This window comes from Hemiscyllium ocellatum, chromosome 4 (genome assembly GCF_020745735.1).
Source record: "Hemiscyllium ocellatum isolate sHemOce1 chromosome 4, sHemOce1.pat.X.cur, whole genome shotgun sequence".
Taxonomy (NCBI): domain Eukaryota; kingdom Metazoa; phylum Chordata; class Chondrichthyes; order Orectolobiformes; family Hemiscylliidae; genus Hemiscyllium; species Hemiscyllium ocellatum.
In genome coordinates this window covers 9,441,164-9,467,291 of record NC_083404.1, presented here as the reverse complement: position 1 = coordinate 9,467,291, position 26,128 = coordinate 9,441,164, and the positions used below count along the sequence as shown (strand labels likewise).

General features: G+C 42.6%; 1 protein-coding gene across 1 annotated transcript; it reads left to right on the top strand.

The window, feature by feature from the left end:
- Nucleotides 1-472: 472 nt before the first annotated feature.
- prdm14 (PR domain containing 14) lies at nucleotides 473-25,821 on the top strand. The gene is made up of 8 exons (XM_060823975.1): nucleotides 473-917; nucleotides 1,017-1,073; nucleotides 2,258-2,418; nucleotides 3,275-3,542; nucleotides 3,636-3,838; nucleotides 7,781-7,882; nucleotides 8,778-9,000; nucleotides 25,610-25,821. The coding sequence occupies exons 1-8, from the start codon at nucleotides 473-475 to the stop codon at nucleotides 25,819-25,821; spliced, it is 1,671 nt and encodes a 556-aa protein (XP_060679958.1).
- Nucleotides 25,822-26,128: the final 307 nt, after the last annotated feature.

Below are 26,128 nucleotides of genomic sequence, written 5' to 3'. Positions count from 1 at the left end.
CGTACAAGATAATACATGGCTTGTAAAGGGTGGATGCTAGGAAATTGTTTCCATTAGGCGAGGAGACTAGGACCCGTGGACACAGCCTTAGAATTAGAGGGGGTCAATTCAGAACAGAAATGCGGAGACATTTCTTCAGCCAGAGAGTGGTGGGCCTGTGGAATTCATTGCCGCAGAGTGCAGTGGAAGCCGGGACGCTAAATGTCTTCAAGGCAGAGATTGATAAGTTCTTGTTGTCTCGAGGAATTAAGGGTTACAGGGAGAACGCGGGTAAGTGGAATTGAAATGCCCATCAGCCATGATTGAATGGCGGAGTGGACTCGATGGGCCGAATGGCCTTACTTCCACTCCTATGTCTTATGGTCTTATGGTATGGTGGAAGTGTGTTTTATTCCTGCTCATGTTAATGTGTCCAGCCCGGTTACACATCTCCTTGCTTTCTCACAGGGTCTGCACTCTCTGCACTCCGGGCATGTCCCTATCGGCAAAGGACCAGCTGTACACAGTGGAAAGCTTCAAGCGGGTTCCTGCCCCCACCATCCCGGGTTATCTCAGCTCCTTAATACCCCAGCCCTGGTTCCTGGATGGCGAGTCCTTGCTGCCCCTCCAGCCCCGGGCTAGCCTCTTGCCCACCTCTAACGCGGCCCTGCCTTTCACCTTCAGCGGTTTCTCCTTCCTGGGCCAGTCCCGGGCACTGGGCAGCACCGTGCCAGCCTCCTCACTGGGTTTGGAGCCGCGGGTGACAGTGGGCACTTCTCTGGGTGAGGAGCTCCAGCACTGCCAGCCCTGTCTGCTTCCAGGGGCACCTTTCACAGAGGAACATCTCAACACTGTGCTGTACGGCCGAATGGATTCCGCCAGTGGTGACCAACTGGCACCTCATGCCATCTCAGGCCTGCGCATCTCCGGCAACACAGGTACTGAGACCACTCCGGGCTCGGTGGGCTAGCAGCAGCTTCTCCTGCAGAATGCAAGGCTTGGCCAGTGACCCATCTCCCTGCTCTTTCCCTCTGTAGGTGCACTGGAGGGTCAGTTTCACGTGGTGGACAGAGAGGGTCTGGAAATCCCACTGGGTGAGTCAGGGAGAGGGGTTGGGGATGGGGATGGGGATGGGAAGGTCATGGGGGAGGCCAAGAGAAGGATGAGGTAGTGAGGGTGCCTTTGACTGATGGGGTGGGGGTGTGGGAGAGGGTGATGAGTGAGTGACGGAGGGAGATGGAGGGTGGGAGAGGGTGATGAGTGGGCGAAGGAGGGTGACTGAGGGTGGGAGAGGATGATGAGTGGGTGACAGAGGGTGACTAAGGGTAGGAGAGGGTGATGAGTGGGTGACAGAGGGTGACTGAGGGTGGTAGAGGGTAATGAGTGTGACTGAGGGTGGGAGAGGATGATGAGTGGGTGACAGAGGGTGACTGAGGGTAGGAGAGGGTGATAAGTGGGTGACAGAGGGTGACTGAGGGTGGGAGAGGATGATGAGTGGGTGACAGAGGGTGACTGAGGGTAGGAGAGGGTGATGAGTGGGTGACAGAGGGTGACTGAGGGTGGGAGAGGATGATGAGTGGGTGACAGAATGTGACTGAGGGTGGGAGAGGATGATGAGTGGGTGAAGGAGAGTGATGGAGGGTGGGAGAGGGTGATGAGTGGGTGAAGGAGAGTGATGGAGAATGGGAGAGGGTGATGAGTGGGTGAAGGAGAGTGATGGAGAGTGGGAGAGGGTGATGAGTGGGTGAAGGAGAGTGATGGAGAATGGGAGAGGGTGATGAGTGGGTGAAGGAGAGTGATGGCGGGTGGGAGAGGGTAATGAATGGGGCTGGGAAGGATTTCGACTGAATGAGTGAGGGGAGGGAGGACAGAGAGGGAGGGAGAGGCTGCCTGGGTGCAGATCTGCATTTACAAAGCGCCTATCAGGATATCAGCAATGCGGTGATAACAAGACAGGCTGTCAGTGTGGGTGTTGACTGAGGAATAAATACCGCTCAGGAAAGCCAGGGAGAGACTCCTCCCCGAGACAGTGGCCCCAGACTGGGGAAGGGGTGAGGGGGCTGGGGGACCGAGTGGGGATGGGGGTGAGGGGGCTGGGGGACCGAGTGGGGAGGGGGCTGGAGGACCGAGTGGGTAGGGCGTTGGTGGCTTAGGGTCAGACGAGGGGAGTGGCGGGGAGCGGTGCCACTCTCTCGGTCTCTCGCTCCCCACCCAGGGGCACTAACTCTCTCTCTCTCTCTGTGTCTCTGTGTCTCTGTGTGTCTCGGCTCTGTGGCAGGGCTCGCTGTCTCTCACACTCTTTACGGCGGAGTGCACCACCTCGGGGTCTTCTGTTCCCAAACGCTGATCCCCAAGGGGGTCCGATTCGGACCGTTCACAGGAAAAGTGGTGAATACGAGTGAAATTAAAACCTACGACGATAACTCCTTAATGTGGGAGGTGAGAGTTACACTGGACCATCTCAAACACGGCCAGGGTATCGGGGTGCTGCTGTTTGAAATGTACAGCTGAAGGACTGTGTGTAGTAGGAGGTGAGGGTGTGTTTGAGTATTGACTGTCCCACAGGAGCTGGTTCCAGTGGTTGGGAAAGGCAGCTGCATGCTGTCAGTCTGATCTCACTCTCACATGGGACAGTGATATGCTATAGTTACAACTATATGCTCTCTCACACACATGGGACAACTATATGCTATAGTTACAACTATATGCTCACACACACATGGGACAGCTATATGCTCACACACACATGGGATAGCTATATGCCATAGTTACAGCTATATGGTCTCTCACATACACGTGGGACAGCTATATGCTCACACACACATGGGATAACTATATGCTATAGTTACAGCTATATGGTCTCTCACACACATGAGACAGCTATATGCTCACACACGAGACAACTATATGCTATAGCTACAGCTATATGCTCTCTCTCACACACACACGGGACAATGATATGCTGTAGTTACATCTATATGCTCTCTCTCTCACACACACACATGGGACAACTGTATGTTATAGTTACAGCTATATGCTCTCTCTCACACACACATGGGACAACTATATGCTATAGTTACAGCTATATGCTCCCTCTCTCTCACACACACATGGGACAACTATATGCTATAGTTACAGCTATATGCTCGCTCTCTCTCACACACACATGGGACAACTATATGCTATAGTTACAGCTATATGCTCTCTCTCACACACACATGGGACAACTATATGCTATAGTTACAGCTATATGCTCTCTCTCTCTCACACACACATGGGACAACTTGTATTCCAGATTTTTGAAGGCGGCACACTGAGTCACTTCATAGACGGCAAAGGGGCGGCGAGTAATTGGATGGCTCTGGTGAACTGCGCCAGGACGCCCCAGGAACAGAACTTAACCGCTATCCAGAGCGAAGGCAAAATCTTCTATGAGACCTGCAAGGATGTGACAGAGAAACAGGAGCTGTTGGTGTGGTATGGGGACTGCTACCTCCAGTTTATGGGAATCCCGGTCACTTTAAAGGAAGTAACTGAAAGGCCATTCACGCAGCAGGCTGAAGGTTAAAACACTTAAACGATTTTCTGCCCTTTTGCGGTTTACTGTCATTAGCCGCGATCGCTTGACTAAAATGCCACTTTCATTCCTTTGGCAGAGTCCGCTGAGGGTTTTAAATGTGAGAGGTGTGGCAAGGTATTTGCCTACAAATACTACAGGGACAAGCATCTGAAATACACTCGCTGTGTGGACCAGGGGGATCGGAAATTCCCCTGTCACCTGTGTAACAGGTCGTTCGAGAAGAGAGACAGACTGAGAATCCATATCCTGCACGTTCATGAGAAACACAGACCCCACAAAGTGAGTACCCGGCTCACCGCAAACTGCTCACTAGACCCTCCCAAATCCGAAAGGGGGAAATCCGAAATCCAAACGCAGTGTCCCTGCCAGAGGACCGGGTTTCACAGGGGTGTAAGAGTGTCTCCGATATTATGTGGACCACATCCCCAAAATCCAGCCGTGAATTCGCACACGTTGAGTTTAGATCCGCTCCTTATTTTGAGCGAGTGGATTTCCCCTCAATCCAAACCTGACAGTATTCCTCTATGAACTCACTGCATTGCTTCATCAGTCGCCAAAGCCCCACTCGCAATTTTTCAACTAATTTGGAGGGGGACAATTTCTGTTTGATAATAATTCTCACTCTCTGACTATCTATTTCCCGAAATAGCCCTGAAAATTCATGAGTTGGTAGAACCATAGAGATATACAGCATGGAAACAGATCCTTCGGTCCAACTAGTCCATGCTGACCAGTTATCCTAAATGAATCTAGTCCCATTTACTAGCATTTGTCCCATTTCCCTCCAAACCCTTCGTATTCATATACCCATCCAAATGCCTTTTAAATGTTGCAATTGTACCAGCCTCCTCCACTTCCTCTGGCAGCTCATTCCATACACATACCACCCTCTGTGTGAAAATGTTGCCCTTTAGGTCCCATTTAAATTTTTCCCCTCTCACCCTAAACCTATGCGCTCTAGTTCTGGACTCCCCACCCCAGGGAAAAGATCTTGTCTGCTTACCTCATCTATGCCCTTCATGATTTTACAAGGTCACCCCTCAGCCTTTGATGCTCCTGGAAAATAGTCCCAGCCTATTCAGTCTCTCCCTAGCAACATGGAAATCATTTCTGAACCTTTTCAAATTCAATAACATCCTTCCTACAGCCTGTAAATGTGAACATCCTAGTGAGCTCACATTGCAGTTATACATAAAAACTCCAGAACTCGCTGTTGTACACTATGATAAAATGATTTATTTTTGCTCAGATCACATACCCACTGGATTCACTGCAAATGTCACAATTCTTTCTTTTTGCAAAGGCTAGTACTTACACAATGGGTCCAGTGGTCTCCTTCTGTAAACTAAAACTCTATAGATTAGATTCCGTACAGTGTGGAAACAGGCCCTTTGGCCCAACAACTCCACAACAATCCTCTGAAGAGTAATCCCCCCCGACTAATGCACCTAACACTATGGGCAATTTAACATGGCCAATTCACCTGAATTGCATATCTTTGGACTATGGGAGGAAACCCATGCAGACACAGGGAGAATGTGCAAACTCCACACAGTCACCCAAGTCTGGAAGCAAACCTGGGACCCTGGTGCTGTGAGGCAGCAGCACTAACCACTGAGCCACCGTGCCACCCATAATAGTTCTATTTGAATTAGGAGCTACCAGGGTTAAATTGTTGGCATAGTCGTTTTTAGCTATCTCATCTCATTAAATGATTCCAGAAAGATTGTACAAGGAATATTCTTTGCAATAATCACCCTTTAGGGATTTATTGTCTAATTAAGTGATACGCTGGAAACATTGGAATAGCAAGCACATACTGTTCCAAGATTTGCAATATTATTGTAGCAATCTAGGTTGTGAAATATCGCAAATACGTTGATGGTATTCATTACTGATTCTAGCATGGCTCAGTACTTCATTTTGTATTCATTTTGATTGACTTACCCATGAATTAATTAGAGATACATTATCAATCCTGATAAAATACTTTTTACAATTCCACCATTCTGCACCTGATATACCAGCTCAGCAGATGTGCACCACATCCAAAATATCTGGACCTGCTGCTACATCTACACACAAGCAACACATGAAAAACCACAATTTATTTGTAGACAATATGATCACTTTTCTCTCAGTACTGCCACCATCCTTATTTTTCTGTAAAGGGAACTGTTGCAACTATAAACATATAAGTATTTAAATTATGTGAAGAAATAGACCATTCAGCCCTTTGAGCCCTATTCCCCATTCTTTAAGATCATGGTTGATCTATTTGCTTCAAATTTCACATTTCTACCTATACCTGCTAACCTTTAATTCCCCTGACTCACAAAAGTCTATTTACTGCCACCTTAAAAGCCTTAATGATTCCATTTCCGTTCTTTGAGCGAGAGAGATCCAACTCGGTGAGAGAAAAAAAAACTCTCCTTGGAGACAACTCTCAAGGTAATGCTCCCTAGTTTAGACTCACCCACAAGAAGAAAGTCATTTCCACATCAGTCTTGTCAAGACTGTTCTGGATCTCATATGGTTCAGTCAAATTACTTAAGTTCTCTTTTTCTATGTCTCAGTGTAGAAAACCATCTCTAAAACACCTTTAATACATTTACACCTTCCCATAAATAAGGAGACCAATTCTCAATTCCACAGTATCAAGATATAATCTCAACACTGCCCTGTCTAATATCATCCATAAATTTCTTGAAGGCATAACATCCTTAAATTTCTGTTAAATCCTGTTGTAATAAAGTACAACATTCTATTAGCCTTCTTAATTATTTGCTAATTTTTTGAGACTGATGCACTAGAAAGACCGAGAACACTGACCACCTCAGAATTCGGCAGTTGTCCTCCACATAGGCAATATCCTGCTTTTTTTATTCCTGAAAAAATAAACATTTTCATATTTTGCCACAATATACTCTATCTGCCAGACTTTTGCCCACTTACATATCAATCTAATCTGCAAACTCATACTGTCTTCTTCAAGATCTGTTGTATCTTGCAAATTTACCTCCCAAACTTCCACTTGCCTCAGCTAAGTTGTTAAAATAAACTGTAAAAGTTGAAGGCCCAACATAGACCTCTGCTTGTCACCCTCCTCCCAATCAGAAAAAAAGACCCATTTATACACATTCTGTTTTCTGTCAGCCAGCCAATCCTCAATCCATTTTAGTATGTTACCTCCTGTGCAATAAGTTTTTAATGTGTGAAATAACAATCTATGCGGCACTTTGTCAAATCCCATTTGGAAATCTAAGAAACAGTGGACCAATGGGCTTCTACTTATCTGCAGCACAATGTATACCTCCAAAGAAATATTATATGTTCAGTATTAACAAATATATATTGACTAACCATGACTTCACTTCCACAAAACCTTACTCTTTCCAATTATCATGCATGTTTCTAACTGTTTTTGGCACGGTGGCTCAGTGGTTAGCACTGCTGCCTCACAGCGCCAGGGACCTGGTTTGATTCCCGCCTCAGGTGACTGCCTGTGTGGAGTTTGCACATTCTCCCCGTGTCTGCGTGGGTGTGCTCTGGTTTCCTCACGCAATCCAAATGATGTACAGATAAGGTGAATCGGCCATGCTAAATTTCCCATAGTGTTAGGTGCATTAGTCAGGGGTAACGAAAGGGTAGGGGAATGGGTCTGGGTGGGTTACTCTTTGGAGGGTTGGTGTGGACTTGTTGGGCTGAAGTGCCTGTTTCCATACTGTAGAGAATTTAAACTTGTACTAATTTTTCTAATTAATTACTTGAGAACATTCTTGCTTTCACTCCATTGTTAGTGCGCCATCGTACCATCAATTAGAGAGATGCCAAACCTTTGTTTGTGTAGCTCTTTATGGTAACACAGCTAAGAGATGTGAGCATGACCAGGGGGTAAACCCATTGTGCTAGAATGCACTGGTACACCAATTCATATTGCATCCCACTACTACTCTTAACGGTAGGGAAATCAAGGGTTACAGGGAAAAGGCAGGAAAGTGAATATGAGGAATGTCAGATCCTATTCAATGGTGAAGGGACTGAATGGCCTACTCCTGTTCCTATTTCTAATGGTCTTAAAATTTCATTACACTTACTTACCTACCCTGCACTCGTCTTAATTCAGTGTAATGTTGATAATCAATTTAGTTATAAGTGGGAGATAATGCTAAACGTTACTTTTACAATCCTTTTACAAATGTGACTCTCTCTGTTGAGCAGTGCACTGTGTGTGGGAAGAGCTTCTCGCAGTCCTCTAGTCTTAATAAACACATGAGAGTTCACTCAGGAGAGCGGCCATACAAATGTGTTTACTGCAACAAGGTAGGTTCATGTGTCCATTTGTACAACAATTTGTGAGCAAGGCAGGTAGAAAAATAGAACAAAGAAATATAATATAGATACAATGAACATTTAAAACAGATAAAGAAACAAAAAAGATAGAAGGGTTTCTGAAGAAGGGTCACTGGACCCAAAACTTTGCTTTTCCTCCACAGATGGTGCCAAACCTGCTGAGCTTTTCCAGAAATTTTCATTTCTGTTACAGATAAAAAAAACTTAATTTCTTAAAATATGTTTTGTTTTATCGAATTAAGATTTGTGTTAATTTTGCCAATTCTTGACACCTGAGCCTATCACGCTTGGCAACAAATTGAAGTGGACCTGTTGGATTTCTTAAGTTTGTCAACCAAGCAGACACATTTCTTACAAGATCTCCCCATGGCCATGGGCCACAGTAGATCCTGGACATTTATTTAGACATTGGGAACCAAGACCACAGGAGGAATTGCTGAAAAATGTGTTATTGGAAAAACGCAGCAGGTCAGGCAGCATCAAAGGAGCAGGAGAATCGACGCGGGCATAAGCCCTTCTTCAGGAAGGATTTATGCCCGGAACGTCGATTCTCCTGCTCCTTGGATGCTGCCTGACCTGCTGCACTTTTCCAGCAACACATTTTTCAGCTCTGATCTCCAGCATCTGCTGTCCTCACTTTCTCCACAGGAGTAATTGTCCAATAGTGCATAAACATAATGTGTGAGAAATATTTGGAATAAACATCAAGGTGTAGCTGGTTAAGATAAAAGCATTGAGGACGTCTTAAATTCAACTAAATTCTACAGTCTGAATGTTAGTGAGAAGAATTGAAATGTTTCGTTTTCTTAGTTTTGGCAATTCTTATAAGCATCACAGATAAATTTCTGCTTTTCCTTGCCTCTAGGCTTTCACTGCCTCAAGCATCTTGCGTACTCACATTCGACAACACTCTGGAGAGAAGCCCTTTAAATGCCGACACTGTGGCAAAGCCTTTGCCTCACATGCCGCTCACGACAGCCATGTAAGACGCACACACTCCAAAGAAAAAGGTTTTGCTTGTGCAATCTGTGACAAGAGCTTTGTGGAAGCGCATGAGCTCAAGTATCACCAGATGCAACTCCACACAGGTCAGTGATGTTAAATACTGTGGTGGTAGGCAAGCAGTAGCCAGTGCTTTAATTATCAATACACAGATTTTACACTCCTTTAAGACACAAAATCCAACAGGAAAGGTGAGACAAATATGGCTACCAAGGCTAGTTAAAAGATTGTATTAGATGATAGGAAAAGACTTACAAAGTTGCCAAAAATTGGTCAGCCTCAGGACTGGGAACCTTTCAGAATTCAACAAATTTATGCAATGGTAAATAAAGGAAGAGAAAATAGAATATGAAAGAACATAGTGAGAAACCAAAACAAACTGTAAAAGCTTCACTCGCTAAGCAAGGAAAGGAAAATATTGTCAAAGACCAATGTGGGCTTATTATAGGCAGAGATAGAATACTTTGTAATGGGGAATAAGGGGGTGGCAGAAAAACCAAATAAATATTTTGTGTCTGTCTTTTTGGAGGATAATGAAAACTAGATCTGCTAGGAATAATTGAGAACTAAGGCCAAGGCAATGAGAGACTGAAATGATTTAGCATTGGAAATAGTCCTTTGTTAGGATAGAACTTGAGTATTGCGAGATTTGTTGCATACCACTACTTGTCTTTGATCTGATTGGCTTACTGGGCCATATCAGCATATTTCTGAGGACCTGGAGTCACGTGTACTTAATATGGCAGACCTCCTTGAAGGGCACTCATAAACCGTATGGGTTTTTATGACCTATTATATAGTGTACAGCTTTGGTCTCTTTATCTAAGAAAGGTATAGAGGGAGTGCAGTGAAGATTCACCAGATTGATCTCTAGGATGGAATTGTCCTCTGCTGAGAGATTGAGGAGTTTGGTCCTATATTTTAAGAGTGAGAGGTGATGTCATGAAGCATATAAAGTTCTTTCAGGGCTCAATAGACTTGAGGGGTGGTGATCCAGAAACTGGTAATACAACATAAGAATAAAAAGCAATCCAGAACTTAGATGGAGAGAAACTTCTTCATGTGGAAGGTGGTTGGTCTTTGCAATGATCCTATGATCAGTCATTGTGCATGTTCAAGACAGAGGTTGATAGATTTCTATCTATTAAAGATATCAAGAGATAAGTGTATAATCATGCAGGTAAATTGTGTTGAGGTAGATGACCAGCTATGATCTAGTTGAATGAAGTAGCAGACTCAAGGGACCAAATAGCCTGCACTTCTCCAATTTCCTATATTCTCATGTTTTGCTTTGAGAATGTTTAGCTCAGTTTCAGTGTGCAGATGTTACCTATACAAAATTGCTTTCAGAGTCAGCAGACCTGGAACAGTTGCTGTCTCCCCAATGTATCAATGCTGACACATGCAGGGCTGCCCAGCCAGGCTTCAGAATGGTAATTGAATTTGAATATTAGGAGAATAATGTGCCCAATTTTTACCTGCTGGTATTTAAAGCCCTCAGAAATATTTTTTAGGAAGTTACCAAGTAGTCCAATTGATTGATTTGAAACTATCTTCTTGAAGCTTGTGTCATATCCCTGGGTTATATATGTTTCATCTGATTTCAAGGCTGAAGTAATCCAGTGTGCATCTATGTGAAACCAAGCCACTATTTTGTGACACAAACATTGTGGTGGAACTGGCCTATCAATTGGGAGTAGGAAGGTAATATTCTGTTCCATTCACAAATGCTGGTCGTCAACTCTCTTCAAGACGATTCTGAATTCCTAACCCTGCTGTATAACAAGAAAGCATCATACGTATGAAGGATAATAACTAGTCTTAGCATTTATTAAAATTAATAATGACTTACTAATTTGATAACTGAGTTGGTGAAGCCACTGTGTCCGCCAGTAGATTCCCGACCGGAGGTTTTCTGGCACAGTAGATGGTGTCACTACCTCTAAACCAAAATTTCTGGGTTGAAGTCACACTCTAGAACTTGATGGTCAAGGAAGGAGTGTTCATGATGCGGCAAAATATGTTAGTTATGAACATGCCGATGGCAATCAGGAGAGACTCCTGGTCTGCCAGAACTGCGTTTCAGCTGCACTGGAACAGCTTCCCCAGAGTAAAAGGTTCTCACTAGAGTACATACAAACATTCTCCTTTCTCTGGGGGACTGCCAAAAGACAAAGAATGCCTCGAACTTGTAGGCTAAAGTCACTGTAGTCCCAGAGGACCACACTCTTATTAGAGAGAGAGAGAGAGATACAATTGGTGGTGGTCGAACCTTTATGTTACCTTGCCTCAGGTGAGAGGTTAGGAAGAAGGTTCCTTCAGGTTAACCTCAGCCCATATGAGAATTGAGCCCACAATGTTGGCATCACTCAGTATTGCAAGCCAGCTGTCCAATCAACTGGGCTGACCAGCAATGTATCAATTTGTGGTCTATTCTTGCCTAATTAATCTCATATGGACAGCAGTTGAGATATTTTAATTCACCTCGGCCCTTATCCCATGCAAGGATGAAGAAAGTCAGCAATCAGCCAGAGTTTATCGCTGGAATTGATAAAGATTGGCCCTGATGTTGTGGATATCGGGAAGACAAGAATGGGTGAGCACAGGATTATGTTTGGTTAGTTAGCTAGTCACCAACATGCATTGATCTAGGTTACATAACATTTAGTTTCATTGACAAGGCAGTGGAGGTATTGCTGATACTAATTTTCAACAATAATCATTGCTTTTACAACACATTACAGAACATTAGTTGCATTTTAAACTCCCATTTATTTAATCTATTCTTACTAATCAGCCTGTTCAGAAATATTATGAACACTGGTGGAGCAGGTGGTCTTGAACCTGAGCCTGCTAGCGTAGAGACACTGACACAGTGCCATTAGAGGACCCCTCTCACTTTTCTACCTATTTTCCTAGTCAACCTGTTTGGAGATGTTATTACTCACCTCTGGAGCAGATTAGGCTTAAATCTGGGCCTCTCGGACCAGGTATAGGGACACTACCACTGCACCACAAGAGGAGCCCTCACATCTTTTTTAGTTGGAGCCCACCCAATTTTGGACAACTGAAAATCTCATTCAGTTTTTTTATTACTTAGTGAGGTTTAGTAATCTGTTTGAACAGGGAATTATCATAGTCAAGCCAGTCCTGTCCACTGCTCATATCTTTATAAGTGCTTTTGCCTTTGGACAGCAATTGAGAGTTAAACTCTGGATGATTGCGTCCTCAAGCACCCAAGGGCCCTCAGGACAAATGAAGCATTGTTATTGGCATCCTGGTTGAGATGAGCTAACTTATCAGTTAACAGTGAAGGCTGCATCTGCGACTTTCCACTCTATGATTCAGCTATTCAATGCTTTAATGAGTTGAGCCACCAGAGAGCTGTATAACTGTTTGAAGGCTTCCTGTTTTCAGAACTCAAAAGGAGTTAATACCAATTATAATATTTTTCTGTCACCAGCAAATTTCTTTAATAGCAAGCTGAGGCCCTTTCAGAACGAATGTGACACATTCACCAGGTTAACCTCCACAGCACACACCATATGCCAGTAACCCATTCCAATTGTGCAGAAGGATGCTTGATACAAATGTGGGCATGGGTGCTTTTGATATTCTGGCCTGTGACTACTGTGCATTGTGGGCTAGTTCAATGCAGTTTAGTAATGCAGTTTAATAAATACAGGGCAAAAGCAGTTATGTTAATAACTAGGAAATAAATGTTTATTGCATGAAATGTTGAAGATTTTGCTGGTAATGTGCAAATATCAGTCTGACAACAGTGCAAAATGATTTTGTAGAATACTTTTGTGATGTTTTTCTGGAATAATATGTTGTAGAACCAATTAGGTATATAGTTATTTTAGATCTAGTATTGTGCAACAAGACAATGTTATTTATTAATGACAGAACAAAAATCTACTGGGGAGTAGTGATCTTAATGCAATTGAATTCCATATTAATCTTTAAACTTCCATATTTCAATCACAAATATGAATCTTAAACTTAAAGCCAATTGTGTAGATATGGGAAGAGAGTGGTTAAAGTTGTTTAGTTAAATGGACTAAAATGTTTGCTGGTAAAAATGCAGTGGGAACCATTTAGGGAAACAGTTTAAAAATGTTCAACAAAAACATATTTTATTGAAAAACAAAAACTCAGCAAAAATGATCCATCCATGACTCACTCAGATTTTTAAGGGTCAGATTTAATTAAAAGAAGAGCCTTATAATGTTGTAAAGAATACTAGCAAGCTTGAGGATTGGAAGTGTTTTATAAATCAGCATAATTATCAAATATAAGGGACAACAATAGAAATTTCTGGAAAATCTCAGCAGGTCAAGCAGCATCTGTGGAGAGAAATCAGCGTTAATGTTTTGGGTCGAGTGACCCTTCCTTGGAACTGGGGAACTGGGGAGTTCTGAGGAGGGTCACTCAGTTCGAAATGTTAGCGCTGATTTTTCTCCACATGTGCTGCCAGACCTACTGAGCTTTTCCAGCAATTTCAAGCGCTGACAATGGAGTGTTCTGCCAAATGACATTTGACTGTCTGCTTAAGGAGCCATTGGAGAGGATCATCTCCTTTTCCTACAGGATTTCAAGTACATTATGTGTGGACTTCTGCCTGATGGACTTTTGGAGAAAAACGTTTCTATGAGAGTTATTTGATGTGGCGTGGTCCAAATGAATGTAGTGTTCTGTGATAATGTGGCCTGACTCATCCTTCCCAACACTAGAGACAGACAGAACTTTTGCATGTAAACGACTCTGGGTGTTTGATTATCAGGGGTCTAGGCACAGATTGGATCAGAATGGGGTACTGTCGCATTTTCCCTCTATCTAGAGAATGTATGTCACGTCCCTGTAGACCTTTTTCTTGCCCATGACTTCTGAGGTTATTTCTGATTCCTGTGTTGAAACTGTGCCACTGATGCTTGTGCAGAGCAGTTGGATCCAATTCCAATTTCCTCCCCAAACTCCCATTTTGGAGAGTGCATCCATCATGTAGATGTGCAATGGAGTGACAAAGGCCATCTCTGTCCTGTAAGTAGACCATTATGTCCCTGAGTGTTTAAGGTTATCTTCCTGCGGGGTCCAGCACAGGTTTGATCAGGGCAGACCGAACTCCAAAGCAGACTTGATACAATTGGTAATGACCTTGGGCAGAATTGTAAATGACCATAAGATATAGGAGCAGAATTAAATCATTCGGCCCATCAAGCCTGCACTGCCATTAGATCATGGCTATATGTTTCTCATCCTCCATTCTCCTGTAGTACATGTGAGGCAGTGAATGTATATTTCCTCTCTCTTCCCCTTCTGTTTGGAAATGGGGGTGATGGTAATTAGATTAGGTTAGATTACTTACAGTGTGGAAACAGGCCCTTCGGCCCAATAAGTCCACATCGGCCCGCCAAAGCGCAACCCACCCTGACCATTCCCCTACATTTACCTCTTCACCTAACACTACGGGCAATTTAGCATGGCCAATTCACCTAACCTTGCAACAGTGGCCTAACCAATGTTCTATACTGCCGTAACACGACCTCCCAACTCCTGTACTCAATACTCTGACCAATAAAGTAAAGCATACCAAACACCTTCTTCACTATCCTATCTACCTGCAACACCACTTTCAAGGAGCTATGAACCTGCACTCCAAGGTCTTTGGTCAGCAACACTCCTTAGGACCTTACCATAAAGCATATAAGTACTGCTAAGATTTGTTTTCCCAAATATGCAGCACCTCACATTTATCTAGATTAAACTCCATCTGCCACTTCTCAGCCCATTGGCCCATCTAATCAAGATCCTGTTGTAAACTTAGGTGACCTTCTTCGCTGTCCACTACACCTCCAATTTGGTGTCATTAGCAAACTTACTAACTGTATCTCTTATGCTCACATCCAAATCATTTATATAAATGATGAAAAGCAGAGGACCCAGCACCACTCCTTGTGGCACTCCACTGGTCACAGGCCTCCAGTCTGAAAAACAATCCTCCTCCACCACCACCCTCTGTCATGTTCCAGCCTGGCCCATGAACTACAAATATATTTCCATTTGTGAATGCAAATCTGATTCCGCAAATTGGAAAGTTCTGATAAACATCAGTTTAAAACACAAGGCAAAACTGAATACAAATATAACAAAATATAAGCTGCTTGGTCACAGAGTCATAGAGTTGTACAACATGGAAACAGACCCTTCAGTCCAACTTGTTCATGCCAACCAGGTATTCTACATTAATCTAGTCCCATTTGCCAGCACTTGGCTCATATCCCTCCAAACTCTTCCTATTCATATCCCCATCCAGATGTTTTTTAAATGTTGTAATTGTACCAGCCCCCACCATCTCCTCTGGCAGCTCATTCCATACACACACCACCCTCTGTGTGAAAAAGTTGCCCCATGTCCTTTTTTAAATCTTACCCCTCTCACCTTAAACTTATGCCCTTTAGCTTTAGACCCCCCTACCCTGGGGGAAAAAAAACCTTGACTATTCACCCTATCCATGCCCTGCATGATTTTATAAACTTTTATAAGGTCACCCCTCAATCTCCGATGCTCTAGGGAAAACAACCCCAATCTATTCAGTATCTCCCTACAGCTGAAATCCTCCAACCTTGGCACAATGTTTGGAAAGAAACATTTTAAATCCCAGCACATTTCACTACATTACTGAAACTATATATATATTTTAAATCCTGATTACAATATTTGAATGTTCTTGCATATACCAGCTATTCCCACTTTTTCAATATTTTCAATACGTCCCTGGTATATTATCATTGAAATCCCTGTAGATACACATCTTTGTACACTTGCCACTATTAATCCTCTCCCTTTTCCACACTACCATTCATTTGTGTGTCTAGCCTGGGAACCTGGCTTGTTTGATATGATTAGGGTGACTGCTGTCCTGCAAATACAATAGAGATAGGACAAGAAGGCAGCAACTGAATAGAATACTTCACGTCGAACTTGGTGAAGTGACATTATTTACAAGTAATCAATAGGAAAATTGCTATCTAATTTGAAAACGTTCTTTTTTTTTATTTGAACTCATCACACCAGAGCTGTCACCTTCACATTTTCATTGCATTTCTGAGGCTGTGTGTGGAAGTGAAATTTGTTTTTTGTTCTATCTCCACTTCCAGTAGCAGAGATTCTGTTTCTTGTTGCTTTTATTTAGTTAACTTTATCATCAACTCCCTCTGCATCCTTTTCTCTATCTTCCTAGCCAATCAAGCTACTGTTATCAGTTTGTGTTCTATCACCTTGGATTCTCCCAAGTACATTAGTGGCTGTATTAGTGGTGGGAGGAAACTACACCTGTTCTGACTGCAGACCACAACACCACAGGCAAAATGAGTCTCTGTTCATTTAGTATATAGAGATCAGGGTCAGTGGAAAGTGCCAGATAATCTAGAAAGTTGCAAATGTTCCAAACAAAAAAATGTTGGAAGGCTAAACCAAGCTGCTGTAGCTCAGCTAGTTTAATTCAGAGATGGAGAAGCTTTGAAATTATAATCCAGGACAAAGTTAACAGACATTTGGACATGTGTGTTTTACTAACAGAGATCTGGCATGGATTGTTGAAAAATAAGTTGGTGGAGAAACTCAGCAGGTCTGGCGGCATCTGCAGAGAGAAAACAATTAAGATTCTTCAGAGCTGAAATGGGTCATTGGACTCAAAACATTAACTCTGTTTTCTCTCCGCAGATGCTGACAGACCTGCTGAGTTTTTTCTAGCAATTTCAATTTTTGTTTCGGATCATCAGCATCCGCAGTTTTCGTTTTATCTTGTTGAAGGCGAATTTTTAAAATTAATTTGACTGATGTTTTGAATGAAGCAGCAGAGAAGTTTGATGCACACCTGGTAAGGTGCATGTAGATTTTCAAAAGATATTTGATAAGTGCCACACAACAGCCTTGCCAGCAAAGCTGGGGCCTATAGACTATAAAGGGGGGAGGCAGTAGAAGCAAAACAAAGTTGGTTGAGTTATAGCAATGAGAGAGTTATGCAGAGCAGTTGTCTGAAGGAAAGCAATACTCCCTGTAACTTTATCTTTAGTGTGTGGACCTTCAATGACCACACACTCAGTGACCTTTGGCAGTCACTTCCTGAACCAGAGGTCAACGGAACAGCATGCTGATCAGAAAGTGCAGAAGCTTGGAATGGCTGAGAAAGTGTTGGGGCAGAGAATGCAGGAATGTTTTCAGTAGCTAGTGTTAGGATAACTGATTTTTCTGGTCTTTAGCCATCTGAGTGTCCAGGGCACGATGTCAAACATTTATGGATCATCAAACTGGGAAATATTGTGAACTGTGAGGATAATAGTGAAGGGCTTCATAGAATCCCTACAGCGTGGAAGCAGGCTATTAACCCATCGAATCTACACCACTTCCAAAGAGCATCCCACCCAGACCCAGCCCCCAACCTTTCCCCTGTAACCCTGCATTTCCTAAGGCTAATCCACCTAACCTGCACATTCCTGGACACTACAGACAATTTATTTTGGGCCAATCCACCTAATGGCATCGTTTGCGAGTTTGCCGATTTTATAATGATCCATGTGCTTGTTCAGCACCATCACACCTACCTGATCTCCAGACGCCACTGCACCTGACCTCATGTCGACCTCGCCTCTTACCATTGCCATTCCTGTGGTTCCGACACCAAACTTAAGGAAATTGTCTCTCTTGCTTAGCAAAGTTTTCTGTCTGGCATTGGCATTCCTAATGCTGTTTCATCCTCCCACCCAAGTCCAGGAATATCAGATTTAACCTGGTCAAGAGTGTGGTGCTGGAAAAGCACAGCAGGTCAGGCAACACCCGAGGTATCAGCCCTTCATCAGGAATGAATGATGAAGAGCTTATGCCTGAAACTTCGATTCTCCTGTTCCTCAGATGCTGCCTGACCTGCTGTGCTTTTCAAGCACCACGCTCTTGACTCTAATCTCCAGCATCTGCGGTAATCACTTTCGCCTCGATTTAACCTGGTGCAGAGTTTTCTCTCCATTAGAAACTCTGTTGGAGCTATCCCTGTAGTTGTAAGAGGGATGGTTCCATAATCAAACAGGAAACAGGCCTGTTTGGTATCTAGTGAAGCTGTAGGATGTTTCTTTAAAACTGCCTTCAAAGTCAAGACTGCTCTTCCTGCCAGGCCATTGGATGATGCATGGTGTTGAGCTGTCCTGATATGTTGAATCCCATTCGAGTTGAGGAAATACTCAAATTCCCTGCTGGTAAATCATGGCTCATTATCTGTGACCAACACATCTGTGTATTGCAAAAGAGGTTCACAGTTTTTCTATCGTCATCCCCGCGTTTGACGAATGAACTCAATGTATGTCCAGCCATTTTAAGTGGGCACCCACAGTGACTAAGAACATTGAGCCCACGAACGGAGTGGCATAGCTGACGTGTAGCTGAGTCCAGCGTTTACCCGGCCATTCCCACAAATATGTGGGGTCAGCTGGTGGTAATTTTTGTCCTTGTTGGCACTCTGTGCACAGCTCCATCAACGCAGCTATCTCTGCATCCAAACCTGGCCACCAGACCTAACTTCTCATCCAACTTTGGACACCCCTGAATGAGCCCTGGTGGGGTTCAGCCAGTATCTGGAGGTGATTATTGCTTGGGACAATCACTCTTGCTCCCCTTAATAATATGCCGCCTCTACGATGAATTGGTCTCTCCCAATCCAGAAAGGTTTCAATTCTGGTTGTGTCGGCCCTTTAGTTTCCCCCCGTCACTACCAGCTGTTCAAGTTTTGCCAGGACCAGATCCTTCTGCCCCCAAAGTCTGATTTTGCCAGCTGTCACTGGAAATTTGTCCAGAAAATTTTAAATCATTATGGACTCTTTCAGAGGTGGTGTATCAGCCAGTGGGATGCAGCTCAATAATTCATACCTCCTGATTTCTGCCTTTACTTTTGTCTGTCAGGCAAATGGCACTGGGAGGGCCTTGCGAAATTGTGTAATTCCTTTCTGGTCAAAATACAAGGTGGCCTTGCCTCCTCTGATAGCCCCTAGACCTTCCTGAAACACCTCCGGGTATTTCATTGGATTTCACTCAGGCAGCCATTTTCAAATCGAAAAATATTGAGCCAATCCAGGTGAATCTTTCTCAACCAATTTCACCCCACCAAGCTTGGGCCCAAACCTTTTACTACAATCAGTGGTAACTGAACCAGCTGTAACTCATAAGCAACCAGAACCAAAGTTGTAGTGTTATTCTATAAAGGTTCCCTGGTATAGGTTCTCAATCTAGTCAAGGTCTTGTGAATTTCGTTAAAGACTAGTTCTGTGATCATTGAAACAGCTGCATGGTACTGATCTCCATTAGAACTGGGACCAGACATTTATTTTGATTTGTTCTGATTTGGATGTTGCTAAGAAATTTAATTGTTGAAAACCAGATGTAGGTGGACTTTCCAGGGTGTGCACTCTCCTAGATACTGGCCAATGAGTTCACTTCCTCAGTTTAGGTCTAGTGGGACTCTTTTGCTGTCTCGAGTCCGTACACTGGCAGTAACTACTATGGCTTGCTGGCCCTGAACCTGAGGAAAATGTTAACTTTTTGGCCAAGGCTTGTCTTTGTTTTGGGATTTTGCTGTGGGCTGACCTAGAATCACTCTGTTCAGGATATGTCTTGAATGAGGCTGTGTAATTGCTTTCACTCAAATGGTGTTCCCCAAGCTCAGTCAGACTGGTGAGGACTAGTCAGACTTCCCTCAGAATACCCTGCAGCTCTTATGCTCCACTTGCCACATTTTCCAGTGACAAAGCCAGGTGTAATGCCTGTCTGAAGTCCAGTCGGAGTTCAGGTATTAGGCACTTTTGCATGGTTACATCATTAATCCCACAGACCAATCAGTGTCTCAGCACCTCATTAACAGTGAAACCAAAGTCACATGCTTCTGCTAGTCACCTTAACCGAGTCAAAAATTCCAATACGGATTCCCCTGGTTTGTGAATTTCTGAGTTAAACTGATAGAATCTCAGAAGTAGAGAAGACTTGGGGTCATAATATTCCTTAACTAAATTTGTCAACTCTTGAAAAGTTTTAGTATCTGCTGCCTCAGGGGAAGTCAGGCTCCTAATAATCAAAAAAGCTGCAGGTCCACAAGCCGTCAGGAGAATTACTTGTTGCTTTTTGTCTGTCCTAATGTAATTTGCCTGAAAAAAATAATGCATTATTTTCACATACTGGGCCCAGTCTTTGACAGCAGGGTCAAACAAGTCAAGCTTCCCAAATAATGGCATGATGCCAGGGTTGACTGTTGCAAGCAACTTTCTTCAGGAGTGTGCTTTTATTTTGTCGCCCCTGAAATAACTCCACAGTGGCCAGTATTCCATCATCAAGTCACCCTTTATTTACAAGCAGTGAGACCTTGACATTGATCCAGTTCCCTCAGAGACAGTGCTCAGAGTGAACAGAATACCTGACATTCCCATTCTTCTCTGTCAGCCAGGGCTCCCTGATTGGACCAGATTAATAGCCCCAGTCAGGGAACTCATACTCTGACCTCATTGCAATCATTACAGGTTACATTTGAAAAGAGGTTCATTTGCTGTGAAATACTTTTGGACATCCTGACAATGTGATAGACATTTTAAATTTAATTTCCATTTGCTTTTTCTTTCCTGAGTTTGCATGGGCAGCATGGTGGCTCAGCAGCCCAGTGGTTAGCACTGTTGCCTCATAACACCAGCGACCTGGGTTCGATTCCAGCCTCGGGCGACTGTGTGGGCGTTTGCATGTTCTCCCAGTGTCTGTGTGGGTTTCCCCGGGGAGCTCAAGTTTCCTCCCACAGTCCAACAATGTGCAGATTAGGTGAATTGGCCAAGCTAAATTGCCCATAGTGTGTAGGTGAAGTGCATTAGTTAGGGGCAAATGTCAAGAAATAGGGCAGGGAATGGGTCTGGGTGGGTTACTCTTTGGAGGGTCAGTGTCTGCCTGTCGGGCCTAATGGCCTGCTTCCACACTGTAGGGATTGTATGAGCAATGAATGTCACAAGCATTAACAGTCCTATATTTTGCCCCAGTGATCGTCTTTCCCCTGTGAGCTTAGTTAGAGGTTTGACTGTCACCGTGTTATATTGCTGGCTGGTGCATCAAATTCAAATGGACATTTTTGAAGAAACCTTATAAAAATGATAAACGTCCTTTGAAAGTTTTGCCAGTTAATGAGAATTTTGGATGCTTGAATACCAGAAAATGGGAATTGACTATCATGAGATTACTGACATTATTTTGTACATCCCCTATTGATAAATTTGAGGAGAAACCAATTAGTTAATTTGGGCTGTTCCTGCTTTACCACTGACTGAAGCACTTATTGTTCTCTTTAGTATGGTGTGCAAGCAACATGCAATTGGCATTATGAATAAGATCCAAATTCCTCCTATATAAATGTGGCTCAAAGACTTTATCATATATTTTCTTTCTCCTTTCAACTATTTCTCTTCTGCTTCCTCAGTTACAAAAATAGCTTTTGTTTTTTCCAAGACAGTAGGAAGTTAAATACCATACATCTCCTCCAACTTTATACCAGGCATTTTGCTTAGTAGTTTAATAGTTCAGTTCTTAAATGCTTCAATTAACTTTTTTTATCCCTTGGTTTCCCCTGCACATTGACAGCACCTATCACTGACCAACTGAGCACACTTCACAGACATTTGGATGATGGGGAAATTAGCAAAATGACGTATAGGATTTAGACTTTCGAGGATGCATCCTTTCTTATTCATCATGTTAAAAAAACAGAATGGCAGCATGGTGGCTCAGTGCTTAGCACTGCTGCCTCACCGCACCAGGGACCTGGGTTCAATCCCAGCCTCAGGTGACTGTTTGAGTGGATTTTGCACATTTTTGTCATGTCTGTGTGGGTTTCCTCCCACAGTCCAAAGATGTGCAGGTTAGGTGAATAGGTAAAAAGGTTAGGTGAATAGGCTATGCCAAATTGCTCATAGTGTTTAGGGATGTGTAGGTTAAGTGCATTAGTCTTGGCGCATAGAACAATAGAGTAGGGGAATAGGGCTGGGTGGGATATTCTTTGGAGAGTCAGTGTGGACTTGTTGGGCCTAATGGCCTGTTCCCACTGTAGGGATTCTAAGAATGGGATGACATCTGGGTCTAGTAATAGAAAATCTACAAGCGTATGTAAGTAACTGGAGGGGACCATCTAGGGCAACTTTGATAATGATGTTGGGTTTAAGACTGATATTGAGAAGGATATAAGTAAGGGTTAAGAAACATGTAGACAGGTACGTGGATGGGATAGGTATGGAGGGATATGGACCAAACACAGGCAAATGGGAGGAGTTTAAACTGAGCAGCATGGGCAGGTTGGACCAAAGGGCCTGTTGTCATGCTATAGACTTCTAGGACTCCATAAGATCAAAGTAATAAATTGGAAAAGATTAATTTTAGGGAAATGAGAATAAAATTAGGAAAGTAAGCTAGAGAAAAGTCTACTGGCAAGGAAAGAAATAGAACAAGAAACAAGAAATAGTTGTTAGTCAAGTCTAATGGTAGAACAAACCAACCAGTAATGATACAGAATGGATTAAAAAAAAGAAAAAGACCCAATTGAAACCAAGAAAAAGTAGATACTAGATCAACATGCAGAAGGTGACAAAAGAAATATGAAGAGGTTAAGAAAGAAGCCATGAGCTCATTGACAAAGGCAAAGCAAAACCATGAAGGAATATAAAATGGAAGAACAAGTATTTTAAAGATTAATTAATGGAAGAAAAAACCAGTTTCGACGGTGACTAAGGGATATGTACAATAACCTCAAAGACGATGAGAATGAAATGTTAAAAAATTACTTTGCTTTGGTATTTACCAGGGTGACCAACACAAGCATATAGCATCAAAAGAAGTTATTACAAAAAGATATAAAAGCATATAAATGGTTAAAGAATTGATAAATTAATCAAATTTTAAAAGAATAAAAACAAAGTCCCAAACATGGTTCAATGTGCATTAAGTTGGGGATAGTAGAGAATAATGTATATATTCCATGTGGAAAGGGACTAGTGTCAGAGGACTGGAAGCCAGCAAGTGTGACTTCTATATCTAAATAATAAAACTGAATAAGTCCAGGGAATCATAGATCAATCAGTTTATTATCAGTGGTCACATTATCAGGCTACATTACTATGCACTGCATCACACTAAGTAAAAGGTTTCTATGATGCATTTAATAAAACACCACATATTAAGGTTATGATTAAGGACAGAACGTGTACAGTTTGAGGATAAGTAGCACAATGGAGAGAAAGCTGGCTGTAAAACAGAAGAAAAAGTGAGGCTGAATACTAGTTACTCATTGGAAAATGCAGCATTCCTGCAAACCTCTGTGCTGGTGCCACTGTAATTCCTCATTTATACAAACAGTTTAGATTCAGGAACTACAAATGCCATTTTAATCTTTGTGGATGAAATCAGATTGCAAATTTAGTTAAGACAGAAGGGAACTGTGACATAACATAAGGGGAAAAAAGGATACATGGAGGCATTAACAAATTTGCAGAATGACTATAATTCACAAATTAGTTTCAATAGAAGTATCTGGTGTGCATTTAGGCAGAAGTTATAAAGAAGGCATATACTCATGGGAAAATTGGTTTAACTAGGGTTTGGGAATACAAATCACTAAAAGTTTTTAATCAGATGAAAAATATCATGAAAAAGCACAAGTACTATAAGGATTCAAGGGATATTATTGAGAAAGTTGTGTTAAATATAAATATGACCTGGGTTTACCACACTAGGATCATTGTGAATAGTTTGGGCACTGCTGGAGATGTAGGATTTAATAGAATGAATCCAGAACGGAATGGTTATCTTTCAGGTAAGATTTAATGTAAGATTCAGGTAAGAAAAGTCTGGGACATTTCTCTAGAATGGAGAACACTGTCAGGTCATAGTCATAGTCATAGAGATGTACAGCATGGAAACAGACCCTTTGGTCTAACCCGTGTTTAATATTAAGAGATGATTTCAGAGAATAATTTTTTGATCATGTTTACACTTATGGAAATGACTAAACGTATTTATCATAAACATAGGGTAGAGTAATGCAGCATGGAAACAGCCCCTGCTTAGGCTGCGACAAGAAGTTGTTGATGCAAATAATATGGATATATTTGAGGGGGTGTTAGATAAGCAGATGATGGAGGAAGGAATAATGGGATATGTTGATTGGATTAAATGAGGAGGATGAGCAGAGCTAACTGGTGAAATTGGTCTGTTGACTGAATGCTCCATTTTATTACTGTAAATATGATACAACTCTTGCAATCTGGGCTAGGATCAGTTAAGTTGTTTAATTCAGGAGTCAAATCTGAAATCTTTCAATATATGTGGTTTAATATTACATTGAGCTGTGCCTTTATCTGCAATATCAGCATGGAGTCTAAATTCAAGGATAACGTGCTGACTGCGGCACTAGCTAACATTACAATGCAATACTGAACTGCAGATACAACAGGTTGGCAATTTTAACCCAACCTAAAGTAAGAACCTCAAAGAAAAGCTGGTTTTGCATCCACTTTCTGGCAAATCTAAACAGCAGGATGTGCATTCATAGGTATTAATTAAACACAAGGTTAGAATAGCAATCTCGTTAAATGACTCCATTGAAATAAATGCAGCAAAATATTAGACATTTGCATTAATAGAAATTAAGGGCTGAATCTTAGCTTTTTTGGTTAAGTGTGAGTTATGTCAGGCCTGATGGAGGTTGCGAGGCTGAGCGGGTTATCTCTCCATATCTTACCAAACTTGCCACATTAATTGTTATTTCAGTCCTTATGGTGAGTATCGTGACCCATTTCCATCCCATCTTAACTCACGCCATTCCCAGGACAACACAGCCCTCAACGGAGATCCTGGAATTCTTCAGCATCCGTGATGCTGGTGCCATCTTTAAAAGACCATTACTCAGCCAGACAAACACTGTCAGCCCCAGAGCTGCCCTGTACTGTTCCTGACATTTGCCTGGACATGGTAGAGAGGGACAATCTGGCACCCTACTTTGTGAGCAGGATACTGGAGTACCCTGCTGGATGAGGCATGGCACAGGCAGGATTCCCAAAACTTGGAGGGAAAAGAATACAATGAAACAATTTGTATCTCAAGTGCTAGAATTGAAGATGATTCAAAATGCTTTCTGAATTAACATCTTGTATGGGGAGCTACTGGTTTCTTAGATGACCATGGAGTCATAGAGTAATAGAGATGTACAACACGGAAACAGACCCTTCGGTCCAACTCATCCATGCCGACCAGATATCCTAAACTAATCTAGTCCCATTTGCCAGCATTTGACCCATATCCTTCTATATCCTTCCTATTTATATACCCATCCAGATGCCTTTTAAATGTTGTAATTATATCAGCCTCCACCACTTCCTCTGGCTGTTCATTCCATACACACACCATCCTTTGCATGAAAAAATTGCCCGTAGGTCCCTTTTATAAATCCCCCTCTCACCCTAAACCTATGCCCTCTAGTTCTGGACTCCCCTACCCCAGGGGTAAGACTTTGACTATTTACACTATCCATGCCCCACATGATTTTATATGATTGCCTGAGGTGAAATTGCAGGTTTACTTCCTCCAGAGAGTGTGTTTTATTTTTGTTTCTAACATCTACACTAATTTGTTAATCAGATGAGAGGCTCCAGGTAGATTCTGAAGTCACGCAGGAACTGCACCATTTGCCAATCAGTCAGAGAAGCAATGTGGATGGAGATTACCCTTACAATTCAAGTGAGGATTCACCGGCAGCCCCCCAGAATCCATATAAAGAGGAATGCAGTCCCTACAGAGTCACCACAGGAGTCACCACTCTGCACAACGATGGCTACAGACCCTGGAATTAGCAAACCATCGACAATCTAACAGCAGACTGACAGAATTTTGCAGAATGTATTTGCTAAAGTACCACATAAGTGCAGGCAGTTCCTTTCCTGCTGCCAGGGTTAAGCAAATTATTGACTTGATGCAATTTTAAAAAATTATGTACGATTATTAAGGACTTTGCACACTTGTTACAGTATAGATCCTTTAAATGTCTTTTGCAAAGATATTGATTCCCAAAATGCATATCATGGCTTGGATTTGCACTGATTGAATCTATATTGAGAATTGCACACCCAACAAAAGAATCGCAGTTAGACTACTGAAGTG

Excerpts from the sequence above, each read along its gene's own strand:
- prdm14 (XM_060823975.1), top strand. The coding sequence starts at position 473 with ATGTCCCTATCGGCAAAGGACCAGCTGTACACAGTGGAAAGCTTCAAG. Across the intron at positions 7,883-8,777 it reads AATGTGTTTACTGCAACAAG|GCTTTCACTGCCTCAAGCAT; the intron begins GTAGGTTCATGT and ends CCTTGCCTCTAG. Across the intron at positions 9,001-25,609 it reads CCAGATGCAACTCCACACAG|ATGAGAGGCTCCAGGTAGAT; the intron begins GTCAGTGATGTT and ends TTTGTTAATCAG.